This window comes from Rana temporaria, chromosome 7 (genome assembly GCF_905171775.1).
Source record: "Rana temporaria chromosome 7, aRanTem1.1, whole genome shotgun sequence".
Lineage (NCBI taxonomy): Eukaryota > Metazoa > Chordata > Amphibia > Anura > Ranidae > Rana > Rana temporaria.
This window is the reverse complement of record NC_053495.1, coordinates 157215618-157242339: the sequence shown is the minus strand read 5'-3', so window position 1 is coordinate 157242339 and position 26722 is coordinate 157215618. Positions and strand designations below refer to the sequence as shown.

The following is a 26722-nucleotide window of genomic DNA, read 5'->3' as shown; positions in this document are numbered from 1 at the left end:
TGGTATACAGCTGTCAGTTTTTTTTTTCGTTCAGCCTGCTTGGTTCACCTTTAACCACTTCAATACCAGGCACTTACCCCCCTTCCTGCCCAAGCCAATTTTCAGCTTTCTGCGCTGACGCTGTTTAAATGACAATTGCACGGTCATGCTACACTGTACCCAAACAGAATTTTTATCATTTTGGTTCCCACAAATAGAGCTTTCTTTTGGAGGTATTTGATCACCTCTGCGTTTTTTATTTTTTGCTAAACAAATAAAAAAAGAACGAAAATTTTGAAAAAATAAAAGTTTTGCTTTTGTTTCTGTTATAAAATGTTGTAAATATATAAGTTTTCTCCTTCACTGATGGACACTGATAAGGCGGCACCACTGACGGGTACTGACGATTGGCACTGATATGTGGCACTGATGGGCATTAATAGGCAGCACTGATGGGCACTCATGGGTGGCACTGATGGGCACTGAAAGGCTGCAAAGATGGGTACTTATGGGTGGCACTGATAGGCAGCACTGCTGGACACTGATTGGCACTGATAGGTGGCACTGCTGGGCACTGGTGATATTGATATGTGGCACTGATATGCAGCACTGATATGCGGCACTGATAAGCACCCCTGGTGGCACTGGCAGTGGTAGGCATAGTGGGTGGGCACTGTATGGCAGGTGCCTGGGCACAGATTGGCATTTCCCTGATGGTCTAGGGGGGCATACCTGGTGGTCGCAAAGGTCGTCGGTACTTGTAGTTCATTCATTCACAGAACTCTGATGAAGCCATGTTGGCAGAGCCCGAGACGGCTACGCCCTTTTCAAATAGTGACCGCAGTTATGGGGAGAAGATCCCTAGCATGCTGTCACAGGGAGGGGAGATCGGGGAGTGACTGCAGGATCGGGAACAACAGGAATTGGAGAAATTGTTGGAACATGTAACATGTTCCCGAAGGTGAACTTATTCTTTAGGCGCCTGTGTGTACAGGCACATGAGTAAGAATAGGCTGCATTAGACATGTGCACTGCTGAAAAATTTGTTAGTTTTCGTTTCATTCATTTTTTTTTTCTTTCGTTTTTCGGGTCATTCGTTACGATCGCAATTCGAAAATTAGAAAATTTCTAAATCCGAAAATTTGAAAATCCAAAATGAGAAAGAAAATTTGAAATAATAATTAACTAATAATAAATTGTTATAGTAAATTAATGTAGCGCTATGTATATAAACCAAATGAAATAATGATAAAATATATAAGAATAATGAATCATGAACATAAACAATAAATATTTCAAAATACCGCTTTTGAAATGATCGTAGGATAATCTGATCGTTAGGTCACAGTCATCCAAAATTTTCCAAAGGGACAAACATGAACATTTATACCAGATCGTAGGATTTTAGTTTAATCAGTACAATCATGTGCTTAAAAAAAGAAAAAAAATACAAAATATGTGCTCTAATCATGTGCTTAAAAACAAACGAACAAAAAAAAACATTGAAATCCATGCGTCCGGCGCTCTGATGTAGATTAGTGGCTAGGCGCATGGATTAGGGGGGCGGCGCCCCTGTGCCCCTAATGGAGCTGCCGCCACTGGCCCCATCGATAGTGTCAGTTGGGAGTATTAATGCCACATGGTTGGTGTCAGTGGGAGGAATTATTCTCCATTGTTGGTGTCAGTAGAAGGAATGGTGCCTCATTGTTGGTGTCAGTGGGAGGAATTATTCTCCATTGTTGGTGTCAGTAGAAGGAATGGTGCCTCATTGTTGGTGTCAGTGGGAGGAATTATTCTCCATTGTTGGTGTCAGTAGAAGGAATGGTGCCTCGTTGTTGTCAGAGGGAGGAATAGTGCCCCATTGTTGTTGTTAGTGGAAGGAATGTTGTTGTCAGAGGGAGGAATAGTGCCCCATTGTTGTTGTTAGTGGAAGGAATAATGCCACATCGTTGGTGTCAGTGGGAGGAATTATTCTCCATTGTTGGTGTCAGTAGAAGGAATGGTGCCTCTTTGTTGGTGTCAGTGGGAGGAATAGTGCCTGATTGTTGGTGTTAGTAGAAGGAATAATGCCACATTGTTGGTGTCAGTAGGAGGAATTATTCCCTACGGTTGGCGTCACTAGAAGGAATGGTGCCTCTTTGTTGGTGTCAGTGGGAGAAGTAGTGCCCCATTGTTGGTGTTAGTAGAAGGAATAATGCCACGTTGTTGGTGTCAGTTGTAGGAGTTATTCCCTACAGTTGGCATCAGTAGAAGGAATGGCTCCTCATTTTTGGTGTCAGTGGGAGTATTAATGCCACATCGTTGGTGTCAGTTGGAGGAATTATTCCCTACGGTTGGCGTCAGTAGAAGGAATGGCGCCTCATTGTTGGTGGGAGTATTAATGCCACATCGTTGGTGTCAGTGGGAGGAATTATTCCCCACTGTTGGTGTCAGTAGAAGGAATGGTGCTTCACTGTTGGTGTCATTGGGAGGAACAGCGCTTTGTATCAATAAAAAAGGAATAATTCTCCAAGGCCCGGATATAGTCAAGCAAAGGGCTGCATTGATCCCACAGGCTGGAGTTTCCAGACCACAGCCCTTGGGAATCAGGAAGACATTTTTCTTCTGGTGGAGCAAATTGGACCATGCCTTATAAGGGTTTAGTTTAGCTTCTTCTGGACCAAGCATGGGTATAGGGTTCTGTATATGAAATCTAGGTAAACTTGAAGGACTTCTGTCTTTTTTCAACCTGACATGTAACTACGTAACAATAATTACAGTAAGGCCCCTTTCACACTGGGGCGGGAGGTGCGGTGGCGGTATAGCGCCGCAAAAAATATCGGCGCTATACCATCGGAATTGCCGTGGGATGCGGCTGCTAGCGGTGCGGTATTAACCCCTGCTAGCGGCCGATAAAGGGTTAATACCGCCCGCAATGCGCCTCTGCAGAGGCGCATTGAGGGCGGTATTACCGTGGTTTCCCATTGTTTTAAATGGGAAGGAGCGGTATACACATGCTGATATTACCAGAAATTATAAAGAACATCCTAAATTGAGGACAAACCAATGTTTTCCCTCATCCACTAAATAAGATAAAGAATCAGTGATAAAAATGCTGAGAGAATTAAATGCTCACATACATTGAGATCGGACAGCCTCTGACTTCTCTTTGGTATTTGAATGGAAAAACTGGGGAGAGAAAAAAAAATACATTATAAAGACCAAACAGAAATGTATGTATTAAACACTATAAATGTATATAAGAAAAGTAAAATCTACTTCCTGGTGTGTCAGATACCGAGTTAAACACTACTCCCCACCCCCTTATCCTTTTGCGTCCTTTTTTTTCCACAAATAGAGCTTTCGTTTGGTGGTATTTGATCACCTCTGCGGTTTTTATTTTTTGCGCCATTAAAGAGCGACAATTTTGAAAAAAAAACACAATATTTTTTACTTTTTGATTTAATAAATATCACAATAAAAAAAAAAAATATATATATATATATATATACATATATATATATATATATATATATATATATTTCCTCAGTTTAGGCCGATATGTATTCTTCTACATACTTTTGGTAAAAAAAAAAATCGCAATAAGCGTATAGTGATTGGTTTGCGCAAAAGTTATAGCACCTACAAAATAGGGGATTGATTTATTGCATTTTTATTAATTTTTTTACTAGTAATGGTGGCGATCTGCGATTTTTATTGTGACCGTGACACTGCGACGGACATACCGGACACTTTTGACACATTTTTGGGACCATTCACATTTATACAACGTTTAGTGCTATAAAACTGCACGGATTACTGTGTAAATGTGACTGGCAGGGAACACTGGGGGGCGCTGAAGGGGTTAAATATGTTCCCTAGTGAGTGATTCTAACTGTAGGGGGGGACTTACAAGGGGAGGAGGAGACCGATCTGTGTTCCTTTGTACTGGGAACACACATCGATCTCCTCACCTCTGACAGGACGTGGATCTGTGTGTTTACACACACAGATCCACGGTCCTGCTGTAATCACGGGCAAGAGCGGGTGCCCGGCAGACATCGCAGCCGTCGGCCACACGCACCGGGCCCTGAGCGATGCCACGGGCACGTGTGCCCCCTAGACGGCTGCGAAGCCCATGACATCATATGACGTCCACCCAGGATGGGAGATCCCATCTGTGGAAGTCAATTGACTATGGGCAGGTAGGGAAGTGGTTAAAGAGTGGGGAAGGATTAGCACATATGTCAGGTTTCTTATTGCTGTCTGTGTCCTCATTACTGTCCCATAGACACCCTGTGTGTCAGGGAGTGCCTAGTGATTACATCACCTGGACAAATCTCTCCAGTGAATTTATCCTTTTTACAAGAACGTTGGAAAATGTTACCTGCATATATTTCCTTCAGTACAGGTTTTCGTTTAAAAGCATAGTTATCCTTTAAATGTCAAATGTATTAGTACATAAGCTTTATGAGCTGAACTCCAGGAAAGCTAACAGATTATTTGCACTTAAAGGAGTTGTTTTACCTGCCAAGGATTTGTCTTGCTGTCCATTCCTTCCTGAGATTTATAAAGCTCTGCACTGACTGATGGATAATCCCATTTACAATTAACCCCTTCCCACCAGCCACCTCCTGCCACTTTAAGGGATTTAAACGCTGGAAGGCTGAGGCGGGCATTGGAGTGATGTGACCGCCGTGATTGGCTGTTACAGCAGTCACATGATGGGAAAGCTTCCGATTGCTAGTATGCATCGGAAGTTTTCTGGTAACTGCTGGCTACCATGCTGGGAGCGCGCTCTCAGCACAATAAGTGGTTTACACAGGGTCGCATATATGTGGTCACTCGGCGTGAAGGCCTACATGCCAAGAGGCCACATATGTGCATTCAGAGGTTAAGAAATACAATGGTGTCCTCTCTTTACTCCCAGCTTTCTTACTGGACTGCAGATCAGCAGCAGACTGATGAAGTCATCCCTCTGCCCTTATTTTTTACCTATCAGCACATTGTTTGTCAACATTTGCATGCAGAACACTTGATTGGCTTCCACTCCTGCCCCATGTGAAACTTGGGTGCTTACATGAGTTTTCATCAAATAAAGATGTTCAATGATTTAGTAATAGCAGCAATGTATATTTGCTAAGACAAAAAGGATAGGGTGATCTTCAGTAAGGCTGCAGTACGTTACGATTTCTCTCCTTAAGGCCGGGTTCACACCTATGCGAATTGAGTGCGGCTTAAACCCCATCCAATTCGCATAACATTATAAAATACATTGATTTTAATGAGGCTGGTTCACATATGTGTGATGCATTCGCACTGCGCATTGCCCAAAAAACGTGTGCGTTTTCTAAGAATTGCGGTGCGGCCCAGGTGCGAATTCAGGTCCATTATCTTCTGGGCACGCATCTGATTCGCAGATGTGTTAATTTCTCATCAGGATTTCTCTCATTCTCCTCAATACGCTTCCCCCCCTCCCCCTCTCCTCTCCCAGGTCTCCAAATTTGCAGCTAAAAACGGAGATGATCTGCTGAACAGCTCTCTTATCTCTTTGCAGAGATAACAGAGCTGGAATTCGCACCGCACTAGTGTGAATCCAGCCTTAGACACACATGTTGAACAAGAAAAAACAATGGATTCCCCCATCCCTGCTAAAGAGCGTGGATAGAGGAATCTCTCACTGCCGGCTATTGTATTCTGACAGCTGCTGCTCCCATGGCTGTCCGAATACCCAAACAATGACTGTGTCTGTGTCTCCTTGCATTTTCAAATTGAAGTTTGCCAAGTCAGGTGCTGCTAACAGGGTTATTCACATATTGAATTTCAGCAAATTCAACAGGAATTAGTCAAATTTCAAGTGAGGCAACCAATTATCCATCATCTCTCACTGACTGTACTAAGTGTAGCACCCTCTAGTGTGCTACTACTAGTGCAGGAACATTTAAGTTATGACTCAAGGTTAGTTTGTGAGTCTGAAATTCGGTCAGTGTTTACTGCATGTCAAGCTGGATGGCTCCACAGAAGCAGGTCTCTGGTACCTTTGGATCTAGAAGTTTGGAGAAGATTCTAGAAGTTAGTGGATGGAGGCCAGGAGGGCTTATTTGCATATTTAAGAGAACTTGGCCAATCCTCAGGCAGAATGTCCTGGCAAGGTGGCTGAGTCAGCCCTTAAATATGGGGGAGCCATGCCAGCAGGGGATTTGGTTGGAAGATGGAGTGGTGAGGGGACTGTTGGTGACCTAGGAGGGACCGCTGGGTCTGGGGAGGCTCTGCCTCCAGGCAAGGCTTGGACTGGCTTGGGAAGTTCCTGATAGCATTGCTGTCTAAAAAGGATTCTTGCCTGAGGAGCAGCAGGGAGCTAAGAGGACAGAGTGAGTACATTAGCACACCCAGGGATCTACAAGGGGAGAGACTGACACATGTAGCGCTGTGCTTAAACCTTCCTATCCATTGCCCTAAGAGATCTTCGGGGCAGCCAGGTGGGCTGGTAGTTCCTACAAGCAGGAGAGCTGGTAGCAGCTCTGCAAAGGAGAGGAGACACTCCTGTATGCAGCTTACAACATACTGTGCTATTTTTGTAAAGGGGGCCGAGAGCTCCTAGTCCTCAAGGGACTTTTGCTTTTCGATCATTAGGGACTGGTGGAGTTCAGGAATGAACACAGTCCAGGATTTTGCACATAGGAAGGAAGTTGTCCCCAGGGGCGGACAGACAACTCATGGGGCCCCTGGGCAATAGGAGATTATGGGGCCCCCGGGCAATAGGAGATTATGGGGCCACACAGTTTACATGCACACACACACATACAGTATACATACACACACACACACACACACACAATATACACACACAGTATACATACAAACAGAATACACATACACACACTGAAAAGGTCCTGGAGAGGAGGGGCAGCTATAATCTTAGGATTTTAAAAAAAACACAGATTTTTACATATTGTCCCTGGTTTTACTGAGGTTGGGAACCCTGATAGGGACCCCTAGTGGCATGGGGCCCTCGGGCAGTGCCCGAGTGCCTGAATGGTCAGTCCGCCCCTGGTTGTTCCCATCAATTTTTTTTCAGTTAACGGGGCATTCCATAACCCCTTTACCCTATCCAAATTATTACCACTAATAAAAAAATAAAACCAAGCTTAAAGACTGGTTTCTGGTGTTGGATGTGGGTGGAAATGTTTGTTGCCTGGCTGTGCAGTAGTAGGAGAACTAGTTACCAGCAGCCCCTGCGGAGGTAGCGCTACATAAGAGAATGGAAAATTAGACCTGATTGGTTGTTAATGATTGCTGAAATAAGTTACCTTCATGGAAGGAAATCCTTGTACTTCAAACTCTCTACAAACTAAAGTGTTGTCTTCATTTCCACAGTCTAGGACAGCCAAGTACACCGCAGGTCTCCAATCTGTAAAAATAAATCTAGATATCATTATTATGTCTATTCCATTCAAACGTCAGTTCAAAGATTGTTTTCAGAAATATAAGAGTTTCATGGAAAGTTGTGCTTGTATTATTAGGGGTATATTTTTCTTATCCCTTTCTCCCTCATCTCTTTTTATTCTTTTTCTCCCTCTTCCCCTCCTCTTTTTTTCTGGACGGTTCCTCAGGGGTCGGATCTCCTGCCGAGGTCAGGGGATCACACACTATGCCCCATCAGCATAAGTAATTATACTAAAGCCTGTATTCTGGTACATGATAACAGATAACATTTCTACTTTTCATTGCTACATTCAATTTTTTATTATATTAACAATTTAGAAAAAATATATAGGGGCAGATCCACAGAGATACGCTACGCCGCCGTGACTTACTTGTCCTTGGTTCGAATCCATAAAGATTCTGCGCCGTAAGTTACGGCGGAGTAGTCTATCTCTGGTGGCGTAACGGCGCGTAATTCAAGCCGGCGATTAGGGGGTGTGTTTCATTTAAATGAAGCGCGTCCCCGCGCCGAATGAACGGCACATGCGCCGTCCCTAAATTTCCCGCTGTGCATTGCGCAAAATGACGTCGCAAGGACATCAATTTTTTTAACATAGACGTGAATTGCGTCCATCCCGATTCACAGACGACTTACGCAAACAAAAAAAATAATTCAAAATAAACGCGGGAACGACGGCCATACTTAACATGGCAGGTCTAACTATACGCCACGAAACAGCAGCTTTAACTATACGCCTGGAAAAAGCCGACTAGAGACGACGTAAAAGAATGCGACGGCCGCTCGTACGTTCGTGTATCGTCAGAAATAGCTAATTTGCATACTCGACGCGGAAAACGACGTGAACGCCACCCAGCGGACGCCGAAAAATTGCATCTTAGATCCGAAGGCGTACGAAGCCATACGCCTGTCGGATCTAACCCAGATGCCGTCGTATATTGTTTTGAGGATTCAAAACAAAGATACGACGCGGGAAATTTGAAAGTACGCCGGCGTATCAGTAGATACGCCGGCGTACTCTCTCTATGGATCTGCCCCCTTATGCTTATATATTTTTTATTACACATGCGGACCGTATGTCCGTATTTCATCCATCCGTTTTTGGATGAAATATGAACATCTCATCGGTCCCCGGTATGGTCCGTTTCTGCAGACGTAGGAAAATCCTATTTTTCCATCCGTCTGCGGATCGGATGAACACGGACAGACGGTCCGTGTTCATCCAAACCCCCCATAGAGGAGAGCGGAGATCTGACAGGGCGGTCTCTGCACAGTCATCTGCCGGCTCAGTAAGGATCAACAAAGCGATCCCCGCTGAGCAAGCGGATGATAAAGGTACGGATCCTCACGAGATCCATACATGTGAAAGCATGGGCGTCCGCTGAAATATTTTCAGGGGAGGGCGCCTTGGCAGCGCCGATACACAGTCGCATTTAACCCTTTCTTTAAAAGCTAGCGGGGTAAAAAGCGCCCCGCTAGCGGCCGAATAGCGCAGCTAAAACGATTGTAAAGCGCCGCTTTTTAGCAGCGCCTTACCGATAACGCGGCCAGCTGGCAGTGTGAAATGACTCTTGAGATAATTCAGCTTCACGCCATGCCCATATAAATATAGCCTAGAGAATGTACAGACCCCCCTTAGGCACAAACCTCTCCATTCAGCACAGATGGACCCCCCCCCCCATTCTGCACAGACCCCTCCATTCAGCACAGATGGACCCCCTCCTTCAGCACAGATCCCTCCATTCAGCAAAGACCCCCCCCCTTTAGCACAGATGGACCCCCATTCAGCACAAACCCCCCCTTCAGCACAGATGGACCCCCCTCCCCCATCCCATTCAGTACCTAAGGTCAGCCATTAAGACGGCACAGCACAACACTGGAGGGGGAGATGGCTACACTTTGCTCGCTGTGCCTGTGTGACATCCAACCCGGGACCGCTCAGACAGCCAATGGCCGCGAGAGAAGGGGATGGTTGGTCAGGTGCAGCGGTGTCACCCCGCACCAGACCACCCCCCGCCCACCCTAGCAACACCACGGCCAACAGCTCGCCTCTCTCTCTCTCTGTTCTAACCTGCCTGTCACCACGGCGCTGTCACTGCTTCAGTTGCGGAGGGGTGTCTTCAGGCTTCAACACCTTCTCGATTTTCCAGGGGGGGTCAATTGCCCCCCCTTGCCCTATGGAGCGGATGCCCATGTGTGAAAGGGCCCTTAGCCTTCAATCATTATACGTAGATACTTACTTATTCATGTGGTTTGCTCCACCATGATGTGACTTATGTTGCTGGGAAAGAATTTAACTGTAGATAAACTAGAGGAAAGCTAATTCTGTACAGTTCTTTGCTGGTGAAATGGGGCTGGAAGAGAGTTGAGTCTGTACTAAGGTGGGGGGGGGGGGGAGGGGCTGGGTGACACCATGTACTACCACACCAGGTGACACTAATCCTAGTGATGCCACTGCACCCATCCCCAGTTACTTACCCACTTTGCAGTATGAGGGGCAGCCTCCTAACAGACACTCCTGCACTGTGGAGACCCTGTCACTTGGAGCATGCTGTCACTCTTATACAGAAACTGGCAGAGAAGGCTGACTGCTACAAGTGACAGTGGTAAGCGCATGACTAATGGAAAACTGACTGGCAGCATCATGCAGATGCTTTGGCTTCCAAGCTGTCTGAGACATTAACCTGGAATAATTACAGTAATACAGAATTTGAACACTTTTCTGACACTTAAAACAAACCTTTTCTGTTTCTGGGATTCAAAGTATTTAAAGTTCTTGTAAACCCGTACAAATATCCAGTGAAGTGACTGGCCTCAGGTGATACACATGGGTAAAACAAATCCTCCTACATAAGTTGTACGTGTTTATCTACATCATCTTTCCCCTACATCCATTCATAGTGCAGATCTCTAAGCTCTGAAAGGCAGGGGTGGGGAGCTGACGTTACATCAGGAGAACTCTGAGAGCTGATTGGAGGAAAGGGACACGCCCCCTTCACACAGCACACAGGAACAGAGCTGAGGCTGTCAATTAGACTGTGTCCTCCCCTGTCAACATTTCTCTCTTGGTGTCAGGAAAACTCATCAGTGACTTATGCTTATAGCAGAGTAACAAAGCAGCAGACAGAAATGAGGCGCAGTGCTCTGGATTGAGACAAGCACATACTATAGAGCAGTGGTTCTCAACCTTCTAGTGCCGTGACCCCTTGATAAAATTTAAAAGTTGTGGGGACCCCTAACGATCATTTTTCGGGTTGTAAAAAACAACGTTTTTCAGGCTCTAGAAAAAACTACGTTTTTTTCAACTTGATCATTAAAACGGCCTTGCCTACACACGATCGCGAAAAGAAAAAATGCTCTTGCAAAGCGTGGTGACGTACAACACGTATGACGGAACAATAAAGGGGAAGTTCCATTCGGATGGCGCCACCCTTTGGGCTGCTTTAGCTGATTTCGTGTTAGTAAAAGACGATTCGCGCTTTTCTGTCTGTTACAGCGTGATGAATGTGCTTACGTACGGTAGTTTTACTAGAACGAGCGCTCCCGTCTCATAACTTGCTTCTGAGCATGCGCGGATTTTTCACGTCGTTAAAGCCCACACACGACCATTTTTTACAAGCCGAAAAACGACAACGTTTAAAACGTTGTGAAAAAATAGAGCATGTTCGATTTTTTTTTTGCCCGTTTTTCAGAACCCTAAAAATGCTCTGAAGCCCACAAACGATCGTTTTTAATGACATAAAAAAAACGTTGTTTTTTACAACACGAAAAATGATCGTGTGTACGCGGCATAACAGTAAAATAATTTTCGTAGCGTGGGTTTTTAGCAGCCAAGTCAAGTCATTTGTGCCCCTAACCCACGGACACTTAGCGCTCCCTGAGTCCCTTCCACTCGTACAGCATTAAAACTCTTTACCGGTACCTTGTAGGATGTTCCACTCTTTCTCTTTGTTCTCCTTTCTTTCCCTTTTATCTCTCTCTGTCCTAAATTCTTGTTTTTTCCCCCCCATCCCTCTCTCTAGCCATTTTTTTTTTGTTCTCGTATTCTTTTTCTCCATTTTTTCTTTGTTCCTCCTTCTCTTTTCCTCTCCCTTCCATGTATTCTATATTTTTATTCCGTCTTTTACTCCAGTTCTGATCAGCCAACTTAGGTTCACTTGATGAAGGTCATCTGCTGATCTGAGAAATGTAGTGGGGACTTTTAATGGCAACTATAATCGCAGGTAGTGTTACTCACTGTGTCTCCAGCTTCACGGAGTCTCCGACTTTGTGGTGTCTCATAGCAGTGACACCCAGGGGCGCACTGCCCGAGGGCCCCATGCCCCACATCAGGGTAAAAATCTATGTTTTGTTTACATCTGTCCCTGATATGTCTGAAACCAACATGCTTCTGATGTGAAAATCCTGAGATTTTAGCTGCCCCGCCTCTGCACTGCCTCCTGGCGTGGTGGCCATCTGTAAGCCCAGGGTCCCCATAGTCTTCTATTGCCCGGGGGCCCCATGAGTTGTCAGTCCGCCCCTGGTGACACCTATGCTAAAATCAGGAGTTGGGGCCTCCTCCAGCCCCTTCCACTTCACATTCCTCACCAGTCAGCTTACTTATATAGTCTCTGCCCCCAGCCATGCCATAAACTGAATGGGCGGCTGCGAAGAGGCTGCATGGGCGCCCGCGGGCCCCAGGAACAGCCCAGATGGGTGGCCGCGAAAAGGCTGGGACAGTGATCCAGTCTTCAGAAACAGCCCAGGATTTGGTGACCCCTGGCAAATCGTCATTCGACCCCCGAGGGGGTCGTGACCCCAGGTTGAGAACCACTGCTATAGAGGGATATGTTTTGTTATATTTCATGTCTGAGGTTTACAACCACTTTAAATCACATTTTTCTTGATGCACATTGCAAGTTAATGAAAATTATGAAAGGAAAAACCTGGCAGGTAAACATTTTTAAATAATTGGTTCTTTTGTGCTTTTACCGACACAAAAGGGGTGGGGCAGCACAACATAACAAAAGAAGTAAAAAAAACAAAGTTGTAATTAAATATCCAAAGTAATATCAAGCTGTTCCACGTCATTAAAGCCTTACTTTCTGCTCTTGGTCTCAAGCTGTTCTTTCTTTCCTGATTACTCACATAGTACATGATGTAAAAATGTGGTCTATTAGCCGTTAGTTACCTGAGCCTTGGACTGTTTCAGCAAATATTAGCACTAAGCTTAGACATAGACAAATATCACTGGGAGTCACACTGACGTCTCCATGTACATATCTTCTTCTCATAACATTCTGTCTCTGTAACGAACATTTACTTCAATTCAACAGTCAATAGCAGTAATACAAACTCTGGGCCAGATTCTGGTAGATCCTGGCGGCGTCGCGTAAGCCATTTACACTACGTTGCCACAACTTACAGGAGCAAGTGCCGTATTCCCCAAACACTTGCTCCGTAATTTGCGGCGGCGTAGTGTAATTGGCCCGGCGTATCCCCGCGTAATTCAAAGGGGGCGGCTTGCATTTAAATTAAGCGCGCCCCCGTGCCGATCAAACTGCGCATGCACCGGGCTTAAAATAGCCCAGTGCGCATGCTCCAGTTCTCGACGGAAAACGTCAATGACGCCGACGTGGGCGTCATTGACGTAAAGTCGTATTCGCGGACGACTTAGGAAAACAACGTAACCGACGGAACAAGCCGACGCGGACCCGACGCCATACTTAACATGGCATACGGCGGACTGGCGTAAGGTTACCCCTCATATAGCAGGGGTAACCTTACGCTAACGAAACGACGTAAGCGACGGGTACGCGACGCTAATTCGTTCGGGAATCGGCGTATTAGGCTCATTTGCATAAACAAATGAGACCTGAAGGTAAACGCCACCTAGCGGTCAGCTTTGTATTGCATTTAGGATCCGACGGTGTAAGTGATTTACTCCAGTCGGATCCTAGCCTAATTCCGGCGTATCTTGTTTTGTGAATACAAAATAATGATACGCCGGCGGGAAATTCGAATTACGCCGGTGTATCAGTAGATACACCGGCGTAACTCTTCTGAGAGCTAGAAGTCACCAGAACTAGTGGGTTTTATATACATCCTAACATTATAAACATCTATAAGACAAGGAGCCTCCTACAGTACACAGCATAGCCCAGCTTGCCCCCAGGATGTAGAACTGGTCACTGTATGCCAGTGGTGAAAGGGTATGGTAAAGCCCAGCTTCAACCCCAACGTTTTACTTTATCAGATTATAAAGCACCCGATTGGCTTAAAGTATATGCAAACTCTAATGAAGCACTTCTGTTATTTGGACCCTTTGTTTTGTTAACCACTTAACCCCCGGAAGCATTTACCCCCTTCCTGACCAAGCCCTTTTTTTTGCGATTCGGCACTGCTTCGCTTTAACTGCGGAGTCGTGCGACGCTGTACCCAAGCTTTAGAATGGCAAATATGTTTTTATTATAAATTATGTGAGCAGACGGCAGTTCTTCTTTAACCACTTCAATACAGGGCATTTTCACCCTCTTCCTGCCCAGCCCAATTTTCAGCTTTCAGCACTGTCCTGCTTTGAATGACAATTGTGCGGTCGTGCGACGTGGCTCCCAAATAAAATTGATGTCCTTTTTTTCCCCCACAAATAGAGCTTTATTTTGGTGGTATTTGATCACCTCTGCGGTTTTTATAAACCAAAAAATAAGCGACAATTTGGAAAAAAAAGCTATATTTTTTACATTTTGCTATAATAAATTACCCCAATAAATATATAAAAAATAATAATTTCTTCCTTAGTTTAGGCCAATTTGTATTCTTCTACATATTTTTGGTAAAAAAAAAATCACAATAAGCATATATTGATTGCTTTGTGCAAAAGTTATTGGCCCGGATTCACAGACAGCGACGCACATTTATGCCGCCGTAGCGTATCTCCTTTACGCTACGCCGACGCAGCGCAAAGAGGCAAACATGGAATTCACAAAGCACTTCCTCCCAAAACTGCGCTGGGTTTCCTAGGCGTAAGCCGGCGTAGGTGGAAGTGGGCGTGAGCCATGCAAATGAGGCGTGACCCCATGCAAATGATGGGCCGAGCGCAAGACAGATACATTTAACGAAGGTCGCATGCGCCGTCCCGTGGACGCATCTCAGTGCGCACTCTCGCAATCACGTCGGAACAACTGCCTAAGATACGCCAGATCACTGCCTACGGCGTGAACGTAACCTACGCCTAGTCATATTCACGTCCAACGTAAACTACGTAAAATACGCGGGCTTGTGTTCCCCGGTGCAGCCCTTTGCATGGATGCTGCTGAGTTTCACCTCCTTTATGGGGCATAATTTTACACCGTACGTACAACTTATGCGCACCAGTCGTAGCCTGCGTCGGGCGCAAGTACGTTCGTGAATCGACGTATCTCCCTCATTTGCATATTGGAATAGAAAATCAATGGGAGCGTCACATGCGTCCAGCGTAAATATGCACCCACTCTACGACGGCGTAGGCAAGTTACGTCGGTGGAATGAAGCTTGTTTTTAGGCGTATCTTAGTTTTGTGGGCACGGCGCACAGATACGACGGCGCATATTTGCACTTACGCGGCGTATCTGGAGATACGTCGGCGCAAGTACTTTGTGAATCTGGACCATTGTGTCTACAAAATAGGGGATGGATTTATGGCATTTTTATCATTTTTTTTATTAGCAATGGCGGTGATTTGCGATTTTTATCATGACTGCGATATTGCGGCGGACACATCGGACACTTTTGACACATTTTTGGGACCATTGACATTTATAGAGCGATCTGTGCAATAAAAATGCACAAATTACTGTATGAATGTCACTAGCAGGGAAGGGGTTACACACACAAATCCCTGTGCTGGCTTTCGCGCACGCGATCAGGCGTCGCTAGTGGTGATCACGCCTCTCAGCCAATCAGGAGGTGCATTTGTAATACCAGGCACCTGACTGGCTGAAGGCAGAGGCGATCCCATTGGCTGCCTAGAAGAACAAGAAGAAGACGCGCACGGATGACACAGGAGCCATCCCACAGCTTGACACCTGACCCGCTGCCTGACCTTCCACCACGATGGGGTAAGTGCGTGTGAGCAGGCGAGTGGGTGGGGGGCACAGTAGCTGAATATTATTGGCACAGAGGCTGCAATTTATGGGCACAGTGGCTGCATTATATGGGTACAGAGGCTGCAATGGATGGGGCACAGTTGGCTGCATTTGCTGGGCACAGTGGCTGCAATTGATGGGGCACAGTTGGATGCGTTTGATGGGCACAGAGGTTGCCTATAATGGGCAGAGAGGCTGCATATGATGGGCACAGTTGGCTGCAAATGATGGGCACAGTAGGCTTCATATGATGGGCGCAGTGTGCTTCATATGATGGGCACAGTGGCTTCGTATGATGGGCACAGTGGCTTCATATGATGGGCGCAGTGGCTGCATATGATGAGCACAGTGGCTGCATATGATGGGCACAGTTGGCTGCATATGATGGGCACAGTGGCTTCATATGATGGGCACAGTGGCTTCATATGATGGGCACAGTGGCTGCATATGATGGGCACAGTTGGCTGCATATGATGGGCACAGTGGCTTCATATGATGGGCACAGTGGCTGCATATGATGGGCACAGTTGGCTGCATATGATGGGCACAGTTGGCTGCATATGATGGGCAGAGTGGCTGTATATGATGGGCAGAGTGGCTGCATTTGCTGGGCACAGTTGGCTACATATGATGGGCACAGTGACTGCAATTGATGGCACAGTGGCTTGTTTGTTTGAGTCCCCCCAAACATTTTGAGCACCTGCCGCCACTAGACACACCTCCTGTATTAACGTGCCCCCACATTGGATGAAGGAGAACAAGAGGCACCTTTGGACAGCAGCGTTGTCAGTCAAGGGAGGGACGAGTGTTAGATGTACTATCACACTAAAATACACTAACAAACTGAAGCCAAACTGAAATGAATACATTATAAGCAGTTACAGAAAACAGTTCTTCATTTTAAGCACCCCTTTAACTGACAATTGTGCGGTTGTGCGACGTGGCTCCCAAACAAAATTGACGTCCTTTTTTCCCCACAAATAGAGCTTTCTTTTGGTGGTACTTGATCACCTCTGCGGTTTTTATTTTTTGCGCTATAAACAAAAATATAGCGAAAATTTTGAAAAAAAAAATCAATATTTTTTACTTTTTCCTTAGTAAATATCCCCCAAAAATATATATATAAAAAAAAAAAAAATTCTCCTCATTTTAGACCAATACATATCCTTCTACAAATCGCAATAAGCGTTTATTGATTGGTTTGCGCAAAAGTTATAGCGTCTACAAAATAGGGGACAGATTTATAGAATTCTTATTAATATTTTTTTTTTACTAGTAATGGCGGCGATCAGCTATTTTTATTGTGACTGCGACATTATGGCGGACACATCGGACACTTTTGACACATTTTTGGGACCATTGTAATTTTTACAGCAACCAGTGCTATAAAAATGCACTGATCGCTGTGAAAATTACACTGGCAGTGAAAGGGTTAACCACTAGGTGGCGCTGTAGGGGTTAAGCGTGCCCTGGTGAGTGATTCTTACTGTAGGGGGGATGGGCTACATGTGACAAGACAGTGATCACCGATTCCGATTACAGGAAGCGGTGATCACTGTCATTGTCACTAGGCAGAGCGGGGAGATGCTTGTTTACATCAGCATCTCCCCGTTCTTCCTTACCGTGAGACGATCGCGGGTTATCCTAGTGGCGATCGAGTCCGCGGGACTCGCGGTCGGGCTCACGGAGCTTGCGCCGCCGGCGGCGCATGCGTGCAAACAATGCTGCGATCTTAAAGGGGACTTATATATATACACATCCATCTGCCTGTCTGTGCCATGCTGCCGACGTATATAATCGTGCGCTGGTCGGCAAGCAGTTAATGTGTCTAGCCATAATTCCTATTTTGGAAAGTGTAGAGTAGAGAAGGGAAGGGTTGGATTCCCTATGAAAATGTTATTGCATCTATACCCAACTGGGGGGAGTTTCTGTCTTAGTGACACCCAGGGCAATGCTGCAATCTAAAAATAAAAAATGATAACTGAAGCCTGATAAATGCTCCTGTTAGCACACCTCTCTTGTATTAACCTCATATTCCTTTAAGCTCCATTCATACCTATGTATGTTGCAGTGCTTGCTGCGTTTTTCGACACGCGTTTTTACCACGATTTGCATTTTTTTAATTTTTTTTTGCCAGCAATATTTATTTATTTTACGTTTTTTTTTTTTTTTAACCAGTTTATAGCTGGTTGTTAAAGGAAATGTAAAAAAATAAAAATTGCTGGCTTTAAAAAAAAAAAAAACGCAAATCGCGGTAAAAACGCACATCAAAAAACGCAGCAAGCACCGCAAAAGGCACTGCAAAAATGCTCAAAAGCAACCTGCATAGGTGTAAATCGAGCCTTAAGGGGGCTCGAATTCGAATTTCAAAAGAATTTTCTTTTCGAAAATCGTATCAAAGAATTTTCGTACGAATTTCGCACCGTTAGTGGGCTGCAGCAACAGCCGATTTTCGTGCGGCAATCAAATTTGAGGAATCCGACATGTTGGAATTTTTTTGAAAAACAAACGATTTTCTGATCAATAATGGGGGAATCGTGAGAGAAATGTAATAGAAAACAAATGCGCATGTGCAAGAAACGAATATTCCCGGAGAGAAAACAATATTCCCGGCAACATGAAGGTTTAGTCGGCCGAATTTCAAAAATCAATGGTGGCATCATCGGATCACAAAAAAAAAAACTTTCTGATTTTAAAAGGAAAATTAATTCGAAATTCGACTGTGTATGGCTGGATTCCCATCTAGGCATTTTTTGTGCTTTTTGCATTTTTCAGATTTGCACTACAGAACGTCTTCCATAGGAAACCATGTTAAATGGAATGTAGTGCTAATCTGTAAGATTCAAAAAGCACTAAAGATACATAGGTGTGAATCCAGCCTAAGAGAAGCCACTGGAATAGGTGACATTGCAGCAGGGGCGGACTGAAAACTCATGGGGCCCCCGGGCAATAGGAGATTATGGGGCCCCCGGGCAATAGGAGATTATGGGGCCCCCGGGCAATAGGAGATTATGGGGCCCCCGGGCAATAGGAGATTATGGGGCCCCCGGGCAATAGGAGATTATGGGGCCCCCAGTATACACACACACAGACACACAATATACACACACAGTATACATACACACAGAATACACGTACACACACCGAAAAGTTACTGGAGAGGAGGGGCAGTTATAATCTTGGGATTTAAAAAAAAAACACAGATTTTACAAACATATAGCCAGATTCAGAGAGATGGCCGCAACTTTGCGGCGGCGTAGCTTAGCGTGTTTAGGCTACGCCGCCGTAAGTTAGCGAGGCAAGATTCTCCAAGTACTTGCCTGCTAAGTTACGGCGGCGTAGCCTAAAGCGGGCGGGCGTAAGGGCGCCTAATTCAAATTTGTCTGAGGGGGCGTGTTTTATGGTAATGAGGCTTGACCCGGCGTGATTGACGTTTATTTCGAACTGCGCATGCGCCGGGCGCCTACATTTCCCAGTGTGCATTGCGGCTAAGTCTGCCGCACGGGCCTATTGATTTCGACGTGGACGTAAACTACGTAAGTCCCTATTCACAGACGATTTACGCAAACGACGTAAAATTTTCAAAGCGGGAACGGCGGCCATACTTTAACATTGGCTACGCCACCTAGGGGGCAGCTTTAACTTTAGGCGGCCTATCTCTTACGTAAACGGCGTAAATGTACTGCGGCGGCCAGGCGTACGTTCGTGAATAGGCGTATCTACTGATTTACATATTCTACGCCAACCGCAATGGAAGCGCCACCTAGCGGTCAGCTGAAATATTGCAACCTAAGATAGGACGGCGCAAGCTGTCGTATCTTAGATATGTTTAAGCGTATCTCTGTTTAAGAATACACTTAAACATAGGTCGGTGCAGATTATGAGTTAGGTCGGTGTATCTACTGATACGCTGACCTGAATCTAGCTAATACTGTCCCTGGTTTTACTAAGGCTGGCAACCCTGATGGGGCCCCCTAGTGGCATGGGGCCCTCGGGCAATGCCTGAGTGCCCGAATGGTCAGTCCGCCCCTGCATTGCGGCCCTTATGAATTTCCATTTATTGGCACACTTACTGGGAATATAAAGTGCATTAAGTAAAGCAATATTTAAACATCAATAAACAAATATTCCCAAACCTTAATCCATGTGCTTGATAATCTCATTATATGGGTGTGCACTACATTCCCACACTCATCCTTGCCAATTGCCTATATTATTATTGGCTGGGATTCATGTCCTTAGCATGGTTCAGGTAATAAATCTGATGTTCCATTGTTTATAGGTTGTAAAGAGCTTAACCACTAAACAGCTTCTTGTCCTCAGGGTTCCAGCTGGGTTGATCTGTGCACTGGGGGATCTGTGCACTGGGGGATCTCTGCACTGGGGGGATCTCTGCACTGGGGGATCTGTGCACTGGGGGATCTGTGCACTGGGGGATCTCTGCACTGGGGGGGATCTCTGCACTGGGGGATCTCTGCACTGGGGGATCTCTGCACTGGGGGGATCTCTGCACTGGGGGATCTCTGCACTGGGGGATCTCTGCACTGGGGGGATCTCTGCACTGGGGGATCTCTGCACTGGGGGGATCTCTGCACTGGGGGTACCACTCCTACCTGGATTCCTCATTTATTTCCTTTTCGGAAAATGCAACAAGAAGAATGGGAACTCCCCTGTTATAGCTGTTGGGGTTGCGCGGTAAGACTCCAAGGAGGTCCTACTAGGTGGGGTGGACAAACCATTTAAAGAAAAGTTGGCTGTTAAAAACAGTATTGTGCTTATATTTGCTTTTCACTTTTATTCATTTTCTACCAAGACTACATTGTGTTTTCTTACACAATGAAGCTGGCTACAACCTACAGCGTAGGTCTGATTTACGACAGTGTGAAGCAGAATTCATTTAGTCAACTTCATGTTTTCAGTGACGAAAACTAAACAAAAAGAAAGTTTTAATTAAGTAAATTGACGAATACAATGGCGAAAATCAATTTACGTCAACAAACGAAAAAGGAATTTAAATGTCAGGGAGAGACGTTTACCCTCCTGAACGTTTTCTTTCCTCGAAGCTCCACCTGTCTGTTAACCACTTCTCTACCCATGTATGACGTCCGCAGAAGGGATCTCCCATCCTGGGCGGGCGCCATATGACGTCCTGGGCTTCCCCGGCCGTCTAAAGGGCGCGCGCCCCCTGCCGCATCACTCGAGAGCCGGTGCGCGTGCCCGCGCGTTACCTGCAACAGAGCCAGGGACGTGGATCCTTCAGTGAGAGGAGACAGATTGTGTGTTCCTAGTACAGAGGAACACAGATCGATCTCCTCGCCTTGTGAGTCCCCTCCCCCTACAGTTAGAATCACTCCCTAGGGAACATATTAAGCCCTTGATCGCCCCCTAGTGTTAACCCCTTCCCTGACAGTTACATTTACACAGGAATCAGTGCAGTTTTATAGCACTAATCGCTGTATAAATGTGAATGGTCCCAAAAACGTGTCAAAAGGGTCCGTCGCAATGTCACAGCCACAATAAAAATCGCAGATTGCCACCATTACTGGAAAAAAAAAATTATCGCTCTTTTTTTGTTTATAGCGCAAAAAATAAAAACTGCAGAGGTGATCAAATACCACCAAAAGAAAGCTCTATTTGTGGGGGGGGGGGGGGGGGGGGACATAAAGATTTAATTTGGATACAGTGTTGCACGACTGCGCAATTGTCATTCAAAGTGCGACAGGGCTGAAAACTAAAAATTGGTCTGGGCAGGAAGGGGGTGAAAATGCCCTGTATTGAAGGGGTTAAGAAAATTGGCGAATACTATGACGAAAATCAATGCCAATTTTCGTTAACAAATAAAAAAGGAATTTAAATGTGAGGGAGAGACGTTTACCCTCCTGAACCTGTCTGTTAATCACTTCCACGAGGGGGAGCTCCCATCCTGCGCGGGCGCCATATGATGTCCTGGGCCTGCCTGGCCGCCTAAGGGGCGCACGCCCGCCACGTCACTCGGGAGCCGATGCGCGTGCCTGGCGGTGTCCTTTAGGCACCCGCGATTACCTGAAACAGAGCCAGGGACGTGGATCTGTCTGTGAGAGGAGACAGATTGTGTGTTGCCAGTACAGAGGAACACCAATTGGTCTCCTCCCCTTGTGTGTCCCCTCCCCCTACAGTTAGAATCACTCCCACTCACTGAATTGTATGTATGTAGGAGCTGTGTTGTTGTCACCCTAGGCTGCTCACTCCTGATTTTAAATAAAGACCATTCTATAGGGCCAATAGGTCATCAAATGCAACATGCCAGACTAACCCCCCACCACCATGTCCCTTATGATGAGTGGGTTGTTTATTCTCAGCACGCGGACCCCCACCATCCCCATATGAAAACTCTTCACTTGGGACATCTGCCCCTCCTGGGACCCTTGCCCCAGCTCTTGTTTTTGGTAATTCAGAGGTTAACCTGGCAGGACTGATAACACTGCTTTAGATTTCAGTGCAGCAGAGTAGAAAAGATACAAACTCATTGGATTTCTGACAATGTAACATTGTTGTTACTTTGTATTTACTTTGGTTCTTTTATCTGCAGATTAAATGTTGACCTATAATCTGCAAATTATGTCAGTTAAATCAGCCTTACAAGCTAAAAAAATGTTTTTAATTAACTTGTTCCCAGTTAACCCCTTATTACCAATTAGTTAACCCTAATTATCCATAATTAACCCCTCCCCCTCCTTTTTATCCCTATATTTAACCCCTTGCCGACCGCTGCACAACTATATACAACAGGCAGAATGGCATGGCTGGGCAGATTGGCGTAAATCTACGTCACCTTTAAGGTAGGGTTGCCACCTCATCCCTTTAAAACCGAACACATATGCATTACACAGGTTCTGAGGCTAATTTAATGCAGATAAGGCACCAAATGAGTCTAATTACCTCCTTAATTAGCCACAGAACCTGTGTAATTAATATGTGTTCGGTTTTAAAGGGATGAGGTGGCAACCCTACTTTAAGGCCTGGGGTTGCGGGCGCGCACGCCGGCAGCAAGCTCCTCGACTCTGACCGCGGGTCCCGCCGGAAGACTCACGATCGTCTCACGGAGAGGAAAAACGGGGAAATGCTAATGTAAACAAGCATTTCCCTGTTCTGCCTAGTGACAGGACACTGATCACAGCTACCTGTAATCGGGAGCGGTGATCATTTTTAATGTCACATTTACACAGTAATCAGTGCATTTTTATAGCACTAATTCGAATTTCGTCCAAACACTGCCGCGAGTTTCTAAAGGTGGGGGGATGGGGGGTCAAACGACCTTACCGGTGTAATGCCTGTACCCCCCTGATTGGGGCCTTGCCCATAGGTAGAAGTCCAAAATGTGGCAGTGCAGGCCACAGCCAGCATTCGCTACAGCATGCTATGTGCACTGAATCATCCATATCCTTTGAGTGCCCACCCAGGGGTACCCCAGGTCTTTGCCAATCCTAGCAATGCACTTGGACAACTTCAAAATGAAAAACTTTTAAGGCTTCATTTCCATGGACGTTTTTGGACGTTTTTACAGCCACTTTTCTGAGCGTTTTTTGCAGCTTAAAAACAGCTCTCCATGTTAGTCTATGGCCTCATGCCCACCATGACGTTTTTGAGCTGAAGATGGCTGAGCCGTTCTTTAGCTGCAAAAAAAACCCAGGACCAGTGCGTTCTGAAGCTCCAGAGTAGAGCTGTAAAAATGCCAGACGTTAAAAAACGCTACCGCGACGTTTTTGAGCTCCAGCTCAAAAAAACATGGACAGGCGTTTTTAACCACTCCCCGCCCGGCCTAAAGCCGATTTACGTCCGGGAAGTGGTTTTGAAATCCTGACTGGACGTCCTGCAGGATTTCATGCCGTGCGGCGATCGGTGATGCGGGGTGTCAGTCTGACACCCTGCATCTCCGATTTTGATCACGTGATCAGCCATGTCCAATCACGGCTGATCACGATGTAAACAGGAAGAGCCGTTGATGGCTCGTCCTCACTCGCGTCTGACAGACGCGAGTAGAGGAGAGCAGATCGGCGGCTCTCCTGACAGCGGGGGTTCGCGCTGATTGTTTATCAGCGCAGCCCCCCCTCGGATCACCACACTGGACCACCAGGGAAGCCCACCCTGGACCACCAGGGAAGGGCAAATAAAAAAAAAAGTATTGAAAAAAAAAAAAAAAAGTCTTGAAAAATAAAAAAGCTTTAAAAAAAAAAGATGCCAATCAGTGCCCACAAATGGGCACTGACTGGCAACATGGGTAGATCAGTGCTGCCCCACAGTGTCCATCAGTGCCACCCCAGTGTCCATCAGTGCCACCCCACAGTGTCCACCAGTGCCACCCCACAGTGCCCATCCATGCCCAGTGCCCACCTATCAGTGCCCATCTGTGCCACCCATAAGTGCCACCCATGAGTGCCCATCTGTGCCGCCCATGAGTGCCCAGTGCCGCCCATGAGTGCCCATCAGTGCCGCCCATGTGTGCCCATCAGTGCCGCCCATGTGTGCCCATCAGTGCCGCCTATGTGTGCCCATCAGTGCCGCCTATGTGTGCCCATCAGTGCCGCATACCAGCGCCGCCAATCAGTGCCACCTCATCTGTGCCCGTCAGTACTACCTCATCGATGTCCATCAGTGCCATCTCATCGGTGCCCATCAGTGCCGCCATATCAGTGCCCGTAATTGAAAGAGAAAACTTACTTATTTACCAAAAAATTTACAGAAAAAAATAAAAACGTAATTTTTTTTCAAAATTTTCAGTCTTTTTTTAGTTGTTGCGCAAAAAAAAAAAATCGCAGAGGTGATCAAATACCACCAAAAGAAAGCTCTATTTGTGGGGAAAAAATGACGCCAATTTTGTTTGGGAGCCACATCGCACGACCGCGCAATTGCCATTCAAAGTGCGACAGTGCTGAAAGCTGAAAATTGGCTTGGGCGGGAAGGTGCGTAAGTGCCTGGTATGGAAGTGGTTAAGCTGTAAAAAAGGCTAAAGAAAGTGGCTGTAAAAACGTCCATGGAAATGAAGCCTAAAAGAAAACTACAGTTAGAGATACACTTTGAAATGATCTGTCATGGAAAGTTAGATCACTGATGAAGCACAAGCAAGTGATCCTGACTTTTCCAGCAGGGAAGATCAAACACTGCTCACCCGGAGCAGCCTCAGTAAATCTATAATAATAAAATAATAATCTTTTTTGATCATGGTAACACTGGTAGAAACCTCCCTGTTTGTTTATTCCCAGTAAGCGGATCCACCCAGTGAACACACACACTGATTACATACACAGGAGTGCAAACATTTGTTCTTACCATGGACTTTCCACACTCAGTATGTGCAGCTAAAGAAGGATAAAGAAAGTACAAACTAAAATACCTGATTCCATGTTAACAATACTATGAACTATAAATGAAGGGATTAAAGTGATATTAAACCCAAAAGCAAACATTTATTAGATTGCAGCTTACCAAATACTTACATGTGATAGCTGCATTCGTTTTCTTTTTTTAGACTTTCTGCTATATTTCTATGGTGATTTGGAGAGTAAAGCCACACGATCCGATTGTTGGCAGGGAATTGTCTGTTGACAGACTGTTGTCCTAAAATCTGACCGTTAGTACACTCCTTCTGACAATTGTTGTCTAGCTTTCGGCCAACAAATGTTGGATGGCAGGCTAGTAAATTTTCGGCGGACAACGGCCTGTTGTCTGGCTTTTCGATGGTCAGTACACAAATCCATCACACAAATGTACAAACACGCATACTCGGAATCAATGCTCACCAAACACGAAATTAGCAGAAGGGGCCCAAACAGTAGCGATGCGTCCATAAGGGCACACGGGCGCCGCCCCCTCTCTCCTGCCACCCCCTCTATCACCAATGGATAGATTCATGCATTGCATTGCTGACACACCCTATTTTCGGGTGTCGGGCTCCTGAATTACAGTGGCGGAGGGTGTTTTTGAAGCACCTAGCTGTGTTAGAAATGCGAATGAATATTCGCTTTGATAACACTGATTCGCCTCTCCACCAATCGGGTGCTCGTGTCTGTTACCCGTCACCTGATTGGCTGAGACAACAGGCGCTATCAGGCGTCCAATCATAGGAGAGGATGGGAGTAGAGGAGGATGGAAGAAGACATTGAGGAGCCTGGAAGACACCGCTCGCCATCACCCGCTGCCCCACTGAGACAGGGTAAGTGCCAGGCAGACGGCGGGCAGGAGGTACACAGAGGGAGCATTTGATGGGCACAGTGGGAGCATTAGATGGCACAGTGGGAGCATTAGATAGCACAGTGGGATGATGGAACAGTGTCAGTGTGTGATGGGCACAGTGGAGGCATTTGATGGGTACAGTGGTTGCGTTTGATGGCACAGTGGTGGCGTTTGATGGCACAGTGGTGGCGTTTGATGGCCACAGTGGCTGCGTTTGATGTGGGGTTTTTCAGAATTTTTCAGTTTGTTTGCGCCCTCCAAAAATTTGGCGCACCAGCCGCCATTCGGCCCAAAGGGTGGTGCTCAAGAGCTGAAATTCCTCATAGTAAGTCACTACGTTCGTGTTTGTTGGCTGACAATTGTGTAATTTAGTATGCAAGACAAGTTCCTGGTACACGCCCTTTGGACAAAAATCAGATGCTCGGTTGGCCAACAACGGATCGTGTGTACAAGGCTTAAGTCTGTTGTATTTCAAAAGAACAAGCTGTCCTATAGCAGTTACAGGGATGAGACAAACCATTTGCCACTGATAGGTGCTTACAAATGGTCAGCTTTTATGTAAAACCTTTATCCCCAAAGGATTTTTTTTTTGCTGTAACTGCTTATAAAGTTTTTTTAGTGTATGAAAATCTACTAGCACATCATATACACCACCCCCCCCCCCCCCTCCTCACCCAGGGGGTTGACAATGCTGCTGTCCAGAGGTGCCACTTGTGCTTCTTCATCCACAGTGTAGGCACTCTAATACAGGAGGTGTTACTGGCCAGGTCACCAGGTAAAAAAAAAAGAGGGGGAGAAGCCTAAAAAAAAAAAAGGAATGCAGATACCACATCTAATGATTGGTAAGCTGCAGTATATTACATTTTTTGTTTTGGGTTTAAAGAGGAAGTAAACCCTGATGTGTCTTTCTTATATATTGGGCATCGCATACTAGCCCATTATGTCTCATTTACCTGAAACCAAAGCCTGCGATGTCCCCGATGTCCCGGCTGGCTGGAAGCGTCCATTC

At 45.9% G+C, this 26722-nt stretch overlaps 1 protein-coding gene across 1 annotated transcript in view; it reads right to left on the bottom strand.

Annotated features, from left to right (window-relative positions):
• Nucleotides 1-26722, bottom strand: part of QSOX1 (quiescin sulfhydryl oxidase 1) — an 87423-nt gene that overhangs the window by 29865 nt on the left and 30836 nt on the right. Inside the window, exons 2-3 of the mRNA XM_040360237.1 lie at nt 7269-7369; nt 3099-3147 (exon numbers count right to left, since the gene is read on the bottom strand). Of these exons, the coding sequence (XP_040216171.1) occupies nt 3099-3147; nt 7269-7369 (150 nt within the window). The remainder of the gene's footprint in view (nt 1-3098; nt 3148-7268; nt 7370-26722) is intronic.